Here is a 10603-nt window from a genome sequence, read left to right as displayed (position 1 = left end):
TGCAGCAAATTTTGCATCAGTGTATTACAAGAGTAATCATTTAGACCTATACATAAAAGAATCAGCAATCTGCTACTAAATCAATCAGCAAAAGAGACATAATTATGATGTAGACAACTCCACAATCCTCGCATGCATAGTGTCAGCTTAGCAAATAAGAATTACAGGGCAATCCCGTGAGCCGACTTCGTTTAAATAGCCATTGCACAAAGTACCTCAATTGGCTTCAATGATTGGTGACCTTTCCAGAGAAAAAATTAAAGGATAGCAAATTTGCTCATCCTCAACCTGCTATGGATCGCAGCCATTAGGCAAGTAAGCTATTATTTTGCAGCCAAGTGGTAATCGGAATCTCATATTTTCCCCCATATGGTATATCATGCCAATGTTCTCAACCAACCAAGTAGTCGAAGGAGGGCAGCATCTAATATTGGAGACTTCTTCTCAAGCCCTGTCAAAGAAAAGATATAGGCAAATGAGAAGTGCTCGTTGATAAAGATCTTGTTAAAAAATTGAACAAAGCTTCATCCTGGAACCAATCTTATTTGAGCATCCTTTTCTAGTGTGAGTTTATACTAAGTCAAAATATGAGCTTAAATATAAGTAGTTAAACTGTAAAAGAGGATCCGCCAAATCATTTCCACCCATTAACAAGCTAATTCTATTTTGAAAGAGGCCTCTTGCTCACCAATATCAGCAGCCACACGGTGCGCACACATTACTCCTGAAAAGGCTACAGCTATAACACCTTGTCCTGGAAAGCAGCTATCACCAACACAGTACAGACGATCTATAGCCTGCAGTTTCCATTATTGCATGAGCCAATAAAATTCAGTATGCTTGTAAAACTATTTACTGACTGACCCACCATAGCTTATAATTAAACTTACTGTTGTATTGAATGGCATTCCAAGTAATCCCTTTGGTGTACTGCGTGGCATTGGTCCGTATGTACCCTTATCACGAGCCAGGAACCGCCTGTGTGTCTTTGGTGTTCCTACCTGCCATGATCAGAAACTTCAAATTTACTTCATTTTATGAAGAGTTAAGAGTTGCAGAAATCCTAGGCAGCCAACTGCATTAAACTGGGGGTGCGAGATTGGAAGGAATCAACTTCAATTTGTTCTCATGACAGCCCAGAGTAAGTAGCGTAACCAAAGCTAATGTGAGGACGAAGGGGGGAGAGAAATATATAACCTCATCATTTGTTTTCCTTGAGCAGACAAAAATTTGTTACATAGCAGATGTGCTTGCAACCAAATTTCAATTTTAACCTTTACTTACATATAGCATTCTGCAACTAAAGTTCAGTTTTAAATTTACACATTTTGCAAATTGTTAAACAAATTTTGCAATATTGTTCACTGGTATGACAGTAAGGCCAATACCTCCATAAAAACAATTGATGATCTCAACCCTGGAAATAGTTTCTTCTCTAATCTGCTTATGATTTCCTCCGCTACAAGCTCCTTCTTTGCCTCATAGTCTTTTCGAGGAAGACCCTAGAAAGTAGACCAGCTTTTTTGTTATTTGAAATGTCACATATTTTTTGAACCCCAGCTAAAATTTAGCAGGTGCTGAGGAAAGAGGACGGGGTGGGAATCAAAGATCCACATAAGACATAACCTTTTAATTTAATTTTGACAGTATTATACGTACCTCCCAGTCCTCTATGGAAGAAGTGGTAAAAATATGAAGAATATGACGTCCTTCTGGAGCCAATGATGAATCAAGTATAGTTGGAATGCTTAAAAATATGCTTCCATATGGCTCCTCTAATCTTGTCCAGTCATTCTAAAAGAAATTTAAGTGAAGACAAATTATTAATTTAAAAATACTTATCTATAGGCCCTCAAAATTTCCAAGCAAATGAAGCTACTGAAATAACCCAAATACCTCAAGCACAAAATGGTGGCAATCCGTATCTGGTGGCAGGACCTCAGCTTTAACCCCCATGTGAATGGAAAGAAAAGATGGAGCCTTAACATAAAGTTTCTGAAAATTTTCCTCTTCTTTTGGAATGCATTCTCCTTTTAAGAGTTTTCCTACACAAAATCAAAGTTCAACGTAATTAAATTATCAACAAGATAGCAAAGCAAACTGGCACATGAAATAGCAAAAAAGGATCATCACCCAAATGAACATGAGAAATGCAACATAAACTCTCACTCTCATACTCCCAAGTGCACACTCTTTGATATGGCAGCGAAAAATCACCATTGGATCCAAAATTTAATAGTGATCCATCCAAAATCTAATGGTTATTTTTACTGCGACATCAAGGAATGTGCACTTGGGAGTGTGTGCATTTCTCAATGAACATTTAAAAATTCCTTGCCAAAACTAACCAAAAGTATCCCATCTAGTAGCATTTGATATTATGGTTTTGGCAAAGTACTCCCTTCCATCCGACAGCCTAACCCCCACCTACAAAACGCAGAATAAAATAAAATAAGCAACAAACACATCCTTGTGACATATAGAATGAACCCTGGATATTAAAGCATCACTTATTTTGAGACTAATGTCAAACTCACAGCCTTTCCCTGCTCAACTATAATGCTAGTCACATTTGTCTTGTAAAATATTTCATTGCCCTGATCAACCAGGCCTTTTGCTAAGGACTTTGCAATTCCACCGACACCACCAACAGGGTAGTTAATCCCACCAAAGTGCCTGTCACATAAAACCTGGGACAAAAAATACATGAGGGAACGAGATAAGAATAAACAGAAAATAGCCTAAAAGCTAATTTAACAGCTTACCATGCTTGCATTGATCATTGGGGTCTGCAAAGCATTGACTGTGCTCACTATAAAACACTGCAGACACAAAATAAGGAAAAAAAAAAAAAAATCAGATGAGATCAATGGGATGAGCCATAGCTATTCAATTGATAATTAAATAATTGTTTAATAAAAATTCTAATAGGATCAAAAAAGTCACTTCAACCCACCTCTGCATCTATGAAAGACAACAACTGGGGATCCTTAATGTACTTACGAGCTATGTCTCCAGCATTTTGAGGCAAATAATAGGCTGCAGAGGACAACACTATTTAAGTCCATAACTAAGAGATCTGAAAACTTTACATGACCACTTAAACAGAAATTATAAATTTGGGAAGCAATCACAGTCGGTAGTGTAAAAATAAACAAATACTGGAAATATGTGCCATAGTCCACAAAGAAGATCCACCAACAGGGTGTTGCGAAAAAGGATCATACACAAATGGTAGGGACCAAAAGTGCAATGATCTCAACATTAAGGTTCTCAACTTCAGAACCAACCAAGAAAATAAACATGATGGTAGTACTGCAATGATCTTTAGTTTAATATCGCATTCCCATCTTCATGTAGTGCGGATGAACTTCTATTAAACTGAATGAAGAATGTCTTTGGCATATTCATAAATTTCAGCAGATAAGTTCAAGTATAAAGTGGTCTAGAGATGCATCTTTCATTGTCTCAATTACATTTTTCCGCCACTGCCACATAAGAATCTTAATACAGAGCACGTGACACTTAGCAATTGATCAAAATTAATGCCCAAAAGATCTCCCAACTGGCATTAGTAAGATAAACCAAAGCCCAAAGAATTTCTACAATTATGACATTGTTTTGCAATTCACAGCTACATAACTAGATCAAGAAAACAATGATTACCAAGTGTCAAGCATTCGAGAGGCTTCTGGAAAAACTGTCCAAAAAGGTAGATTGGCTCTTCAAGTGACTTCAATTCCAATGAGTTCAAAGCATTGAAAATCTATTCAATATGTACACAAGTTCCTTAATATGAGTGATAAATTATAAGTGGAGGCAAAAGAGCCAGAGGAAGTTGTGGTCATCTCAATTAAAACAGACATTCCACTAATCCAAAAAAATAAAATAAAATAAAATATACCTTCCAACATTCACTGTAGAATTTGAGGATCCCTTCCTTTTCATGGGGAAACTTATCGGTAAGTTCTGCAATGAATTCACTGTATTCTCTGTGCACTTGAATAGAAAGGTTATTGGGTAAATGAAAATGGACAGTAGTTGGATCAGGTATCACCTGCATCTCACATCCAACTGCTGCCAATGCTTGGGTTATCAGATTTAGGTTGCCCTGCCCAGATTTGAAGAACATCAAGAGTAAGGGTGCTGTGCAGACTACCAACCGAAAAATGGTAGATAATTATTAAGAGAACTAGACAAACTACAGTAAAAGGCCAATACTACATTATTAAGTTCAATAAATCATAGATAACTCATAAAAGCATCTGATGTTCATGGTTTATTGACAGAAGCAGAAAATATCTCCCCCATTTTGCAAATACTACATTACCAATATAATAGGAATAAGAGACATAGGATCAGTCTAGATGCACAAGTCATATACTGAGGTGTATGGGAAATTCATGTCCATCACCAACAAGTTGCTTAAAACTAATCTAGTAATGTCACTTCTCATTTACTTTAGGGTTTTCCAATAGATTGCCAAGTCTAGGGCATAGAGCAATATAGAACAATGCTTTACAGTTACAAGCTGTGACAGTCTCGTGAATAAAATTTTCTATGTCAATAATAGGTATTCCATGGTTCTAAAACTTAAACTAAATTACCATGAATTGATCTAACTCCATGCAACTAATGTTCAACCTCAAATTCCAGCGGACTTGTTCATGTATTTGAAAATTTTAAACTTCCATGTAGTTCCTACTATTGAACATACTAAACAAGAAAGCCACAGCAGCTCTTCATAAAGTCAAGGGAAAAGCCATCTCAAACACCAAACATTGTGATCAATGGTAGTATGACTTAAGGAATGGTAAACACTCACATCAATAAGGTACAAGGCATTAATTCTTCTTGATTGTACCATGTAATGTATTTTTATTTCTTCATACAGATAAATAATAAATTTCCTTTCAACCATGGTAGTTTTTCTATCACAATACAATAGCATTGTCCAAGGTTACGCTACTTCCCACTTTTCCAAAAATCACTTCACACCATCATAGTTCTTCAAAAATCAAATGATATGATATGAACCAAATTTTAATTCAATCATCATAAGCTCAGAGAGTTCCTATCAGTAGTAGCGAACGAGTAAGTGCAGTGTACGAAAGAACACAAGGAATCCAAGCTCAAACTGACCTTATTGCTGAAACCAAACATCACAGAGGACCCAACATCAAACGTGTAGCCATCCCTCTGGTAATACCCAGAGCTCCCACCAGGTATTACATACTTTTCCAAAACCAGGACCCTAGCTCCCTTCACCGCCAGCTGCGTTGCCGCAACCAACCCTCCAATCCCGGACCCAATAACAATTGCATCATGAGAATTCTCCCTACCCAGCTCTCCTCCACTTTCCTCTCTCTCTACCACTTTATCTACACTCAACATCGATTTGGACCTTAATACAAATTTCTTATTGCTCCAATTCACCTCGCAAAACCCTAAATTCCCACTGCCATGCTTGAAACTATTGGAAATTGGAATTGTCAAGGCACCGCCAGACAGAAATTTGCTTTCTGAATTTCTGGGTCTGAAAGTGCCCAACTGTATGGTACTGTAAAACCCTGAACACATGCTACAGGGCTGGTAATCATTGAGACATAAAACTTTGTGTTTTTGACTTCTGGGTCTGCACCTATTCGATTGTATAGCACAACACTCACCAAAAAACTGAAAATTGTTAAACCCTGAGTTGAAGTCCCAGAGCTTGGAACAAAGGAAACCTGTAGGTTTTTTATTATCAAAGAACTTGAATTTGTGTTCTGAGTTTGTGGGTCTTATGGTGCCCAATTTTGTGGTACTATGGTGATTGAAAAACTGGGAATTGTGGTAGGCAGGCACAGAAGAAAACCCAAATTCAGGCATGGAAAGTGAGTGAGAGAGTGACATGTTCCTGGGCGTTGTTCGCTTTGGTAAAGGATTGAGGATTTGGGCTATGGCTGGCTTTCGTTATTTCTGTATTAGGATTGATTAGTGAGTTGGTGGTGATTCCACTTCATGATTCCTCAAGGAGATGAGACAAATGAGAAATCATTTTGAGCGAAAATAAGAAAAATTGTTATTCAAAGATTTTGGATAGTGGGTGCATTGCTTTTGGGCTTATTAGTTGGCCGTTGGGTTTTGTCGTGTAGCCGTGGTTGTGTCAAATACGAGGATGATCGAGATTTCCTTCTTTTGCCTTTGGTTTTTGTAATTTGGGAAAATATATCTACCGCCACCCTCTTATCATTTAGATTTTAAGCTATTTTAAAAATATTTTTATATTTTTTGGTGGGACGAAAAATTATAACCAACCGAAACATTTTCAGTTTAACTGAAAATACTTCTTTAATTTCATAAAATAATTTTATTTTTTAAAAAACTATAAATTATTTTTTTAATTTGAACTTCTCATTCTCAAACACTCACTTGTAAATTACTTGCTTCCTCGGAAATGATCAATGGAAAATTGCTTTAGGGAGAGTTGTAAGGGGCACGGAAGAGATAGTCTACAAATCGAAAACCTCCATTCTTAAATTTGCTCTTCCATGGTGAAAAACAGAATTGATTTGCTCTCCGAAGTAGCAATTTTATGAAACCTTTTATGAAATAATAACTAGATTCCAAGGAGAGGAGAACATGATACTTGCTATGCCACTGCTGGTAACAGGAGGAAATGAAGACACTGGGAATTTCATAACACCGCCACCAATCTTGGTTGGATGTGCATAAAATGGGGATGTTTCATCCGCCCCTCCTGCCCAACACATGCCACTGTTGTTTATTCAACTTCCTATAAACCCTCATGGTCATGGGTTAGACAACAACCAATAAAATCCCATTGAGATTATATATATATATTCCCAAGTTTAAACTAGCAAACCAAGGTAGCCAATAGAGAATTATTTTTACAATAAGTTGCGAAAGTAAAGAGATGATACAATGACATCATCTGAAACAACTAAGCAATAGGCCAAGTGCCACTGTTTCTCTCTTTCCAAGTTTTAAAGAGACAGGAAAATGACTTCTCTTCAAGTAAAGCCCAAAGGAGATTCAATGTTTGAGCTTCAAATCCATTTCCAAAGGAAATACTTTGCCTCGATGGTTGAAAATCATAAAGTCTAAATTCGCTGGTAAAGACACTATCCTGCATCCAAAAATACACAATCCAGATTTCAATAATCCAAGTAATAATCCTGCAGCCAATATTGCTAGGGGAAGCACAGTTGCAATAATTGAACAGTTCTGACTCTGAAATTAACAAAAAGCAACAGAGAGCGACTCAAAAATTCTAGTGAGACAGCTTTCTTTGTAGACGATGTATTAACAGCCTCACCATTAAAAATGATAGCCAGACTTTTTTCTTTTTTTGGCGTGTGTGAAGAATTTATCTTAGCCTCTTCAGGCATATGCAGCAAGGCTTAGCTCTAATTATTTTCTAGAACAAGTAATATCTCACTTTGGTAGAAAATTAAAAGAAAAATAAAACAAAAAGGATGCACAGAACAATTAACTCAAGAAGTGATAGAGAAAATAGCAGAAGGTATTCTAGAGTTAGATATGAACTTTCTAGGATATCTCTGTCTCAGAAGAAATATCCTATGATATGTTTCCAAATTAGCAATTCTGACTTAAATCAAGCAATCCAAGGTTCACGGGTCCTTTCTGTATTGGTACCACTTATTATTGTATGGGAAGTATATATAATGTTGAAGCATTAACAGAGGCAACTCAGATGCACCTTTATCACATTAATGGATGATCCGAGTCATAATGCAAAAAGCTTCATGATTTATTTATATAGTACTGAATTGAAAACTGTCAAAAAAAAGAGAAGAAAAAAATCTGCATAATGTTACTCTTTCGATTGCTAGGGTCGTTTGCACAACAAAGCTATATAGCAATGTGCTAGCTAATTGCATCACTAAGGCCACCAAAAGAATCTAGGCGTGCAATCTTCACAAGTTGCAACCAACAATGTGTTAAAATTGCTCTTTAAACATGCAAGAAATGGCATCAGGGTTGACATCAGTCTTATCAAGAAACGGCTAAACAAATTCATCTAAATGAGCATTTCAACAAGGAAATCTACTGCATAACTGAACAAAAGATTTACTAACTCATTAAAAGCAAGGATTAGATTGAAACTTCAGTTCTAAGGGTTAAAGAAATTTAATCACATAGCATCACTCACTGCCTTGCACATATTTTCATGTGCCTCAACAGAACATAGTTGCTCTCTCGTAAAGCTAGAAAGTTTAAATATCATAAGAAAAGTCATGCATTGTAACTATCTACCACAATTTAGAAGAAAATAAGGGAGTGAAGGCCATTTGTAACTTGGTCACTCCCTGAAAGATTAAAAAAATTAGAACTGGAAGTAAAGAAAAAAGCCATGCACTGGATATAACCATTAATCTTGACAATGCTTCTATTTTCTTTTTATAGGCACACTACCCAGCGGATTTTGGATCGACAACTTCACCATCCACCCCATTCTTGCAAGGGTGTTGTGTGTGTGTTTGTGGGGTGGGGGTAAGTGCTATTAAAGCTACAACTCTTTAACAAAAATTTAACAACGCTTCTCCTACACAAAAGCACTTTAGTGTCTGAAATATGATTTGAATTGGAAAAATAATTTCCATCAACCCCTCAATGGTTATCTGACTAAGCATGTGACTTTCTTATTTTTGATCATATGTAAAACAACAAAGTAACATTGGTTATAGTTTAAAGGTCAAATCTCAAACAATATAGAAGGCAAGCATCTACAAGAATTCTGTAGAGCAATTCAAGGACAAGTAGTGTTGAAAGCAATGTGGGCTAAGTGGCAAGAGGCTGATAGTCTACTTCTTAGAAGATAATTGAATATATATATATCACCCTTCATCCTGTTCTAACATGAGGAGGTCCCAGTTGTGAGCTTTAATATATCAGTATCATAAAAAAATACGCAAGTAGTTTCGCGTATCGGTACATCAGACCCCAATATTACATAACAGAATCAAAATCTGGTCTTTTTCACTTCAACTTTTAACTATATTTTTTATAAGGGAAAACCTTAATGCTACAGAAAAGAAATTTACATTGCTCAACATACAATTTATCATGTACATACTCTAATGTCAACTGTCATAGGTTTCAATCAAACTGCCACTAACAAAACCTTCCATCAAAATAAAACAAAATCTCTTAATCTCCAACCTCAAATATAACTCAAAAAATTTGAAGAAACAGAAAGAAAGGTATAGCAATACCTATTCTGCTCGGAATGGGGAAGTATGGAAAGAAATTTCCCCGGCACCGTCAGCGCCGCCCACATACAGAAGACTAATCCTAGAAGCAACTCAACCACCACCTGCACTCCCAATAAACCCCCAGATTCATATAAACACCACAAACCATAATTCAAGGATCAAAGAAAAGCCAATAAATAATACTCACATTTATTGGGGGTCGTGAAAACTCTTCCTCCACAATCTTCAGCAGAGCCCTATCTGCAACCACAACCAAATCAATCAGAACAAAACCAACGCATAAAAAATTCGACACCCTGAAAACTAACTTCTAATTTCACATGGATTCATGTTTTTGTATATATATAAAGGGCTTACATTGGATGGTTGAATAAGCGGCATGGGCGAGAATTACGGCTCCAAAGACGCCTACCACGAAGCCCATACCCATTTCAATTGAGACCCTTTTGGTGATTTTCTCAGATCTCCGGCCGACGAGAGCTTCAGGCACTGCTCCCTCTCTCTCTCTCTCTCTATGTGGCTAGCCTGTCTTAGTTCTCTATTCTCGAAACTCACCGTTTCGTCAGCTTGTCGATATTAGAAGTGTTACATTAAAAATTGCAGTGCATCACAATTTCTGATAAGTATATCATGATATCTATTTTATAATCTTTAATCAATAACTACCATATAAGTAAAAATATAAAGGGTTAAATATTAAATACCCCTCTAGAGTTTTGTTGCTTTATTTTTTTTTCTAGGGTTTGATCTTTATCACAATAAGTTCTTGTAATTTTGATAATAGACCAAATTAATTCTTTGTCAGTTGACCGTTAATAGACTTAATGAAAATTCATATAAACCAATCAAATGTTGACATGTGGCACATATTTAATTTTTTAAAAATTAAAAAATAATGTATTTTTAAAAATAAATAAAATAAAATAACAAATTATTGATGGCCCATTTGGGGGTGGGGGGTGCCCAAGGGGGTGGCTCGGCCAACCCCTTGGGCACCAAGGGGGTGGCCGAAACCACCCCCAGTACCCGGCCACCCCCATGAAGCCCACAAGGTGGCCGAAACCACCCCCAATGGTGATTGGGGGTGGTTTCGGCTATTCCCTTGGCTCCAAGGGGGTGGCTCCCATCCGGCCAAATGGGAGTGGCCAGGCCACCCCCATGGCCAAAGGAGCCACCCCCATGAAGCCTACGGGGTGGCCGAAACCACCCCCAATGGTGATTGGGGGTGGTTTTGGCCATTCCCTTGGCTCCAAGGGGGTGGCTCACATCTGGCCAAATGGGCCCCATGGCCAAAGGGGGTGACTCGAAATGGCCAAGAGCCACCCCCAGTTTTTTTTGTTTTATATATATATTTTTTTTAA

General features: G+C 37.2%; 2 protein-coding genes across 2 annotated transcripts; both read right to left on the bottom strand.

Annotated features, from left to right (window-relative positions):
* On the bottom strand, positions 1–6057 carry LOC132191346 (prolycopene isomerase, chloroplastic). The gene is made up of 13 exons (XM_059606308.1): positions 5143–6057; positions 3905–4111; positions 3667–3766; positions 2957–3039; positions 2766–2822; positions 2538–2690; positions 2349–2427; positions 1897–2045; positions 1660–1794; positions 1389–1502; positions 891–1001; positions 689–797; positions 1–451 (listed from the first exon to the last, which is right to left on the bottom strand). Exons 1-13 carry the CDS (start codon positions 5893–5895, stop codon positions 378–380), a joined length of 2124 nt encoding a protein of 707 aa, XP_059462291.1. The 5' UTR covers positions 5896–6057; the 3' UTR covers positions 1–377.
* Positions 6058–6814: 757 nt separating this feature from the next.
* Positions 6815–9813, bottom strand: LOC132192284 (membrane magnesium transporter-like). Its single transcript, XM_059607568.1, has 4 exons — positions 9600–9813; positions 9430–9482; positions 9243–9343; positions 6815–7132 (listed from the first exon to the last, which is right to left on the bottom strand). Exons 1-4 carry the CDS (start codon positions 9670–9672, stop codon positions 7039–7041), a joined length of 321 nt encoding a protein of 106 aa, XP_059463551.1. The 5' UTR covers positions 9673–9813; the 3' UTR covers positions 6815–7038.
* Positions 9814–10603: the final 790 nt, after the last annotated feature.

The sequence above is a fragment of the Corylus avellana genome, chromosome ca9 (assembly GCF_901000735.1).
Source record: "Corylus avellana chromosome ca9, CavTom2PMs-1.0".
NCBI classification, from domain to species: domain Eukaryota; kingdom Viridiplantae; phylum Streptophyta; class Magnoliopsida; order Fagales; family Betulaceae; genus Corylus; species Corylus avellana.
The sequence above is the reverse complement of the archived record's forward strand: the minus strand, read 5'-3'. Positions and strand labels throughout refer to the sequence as shown.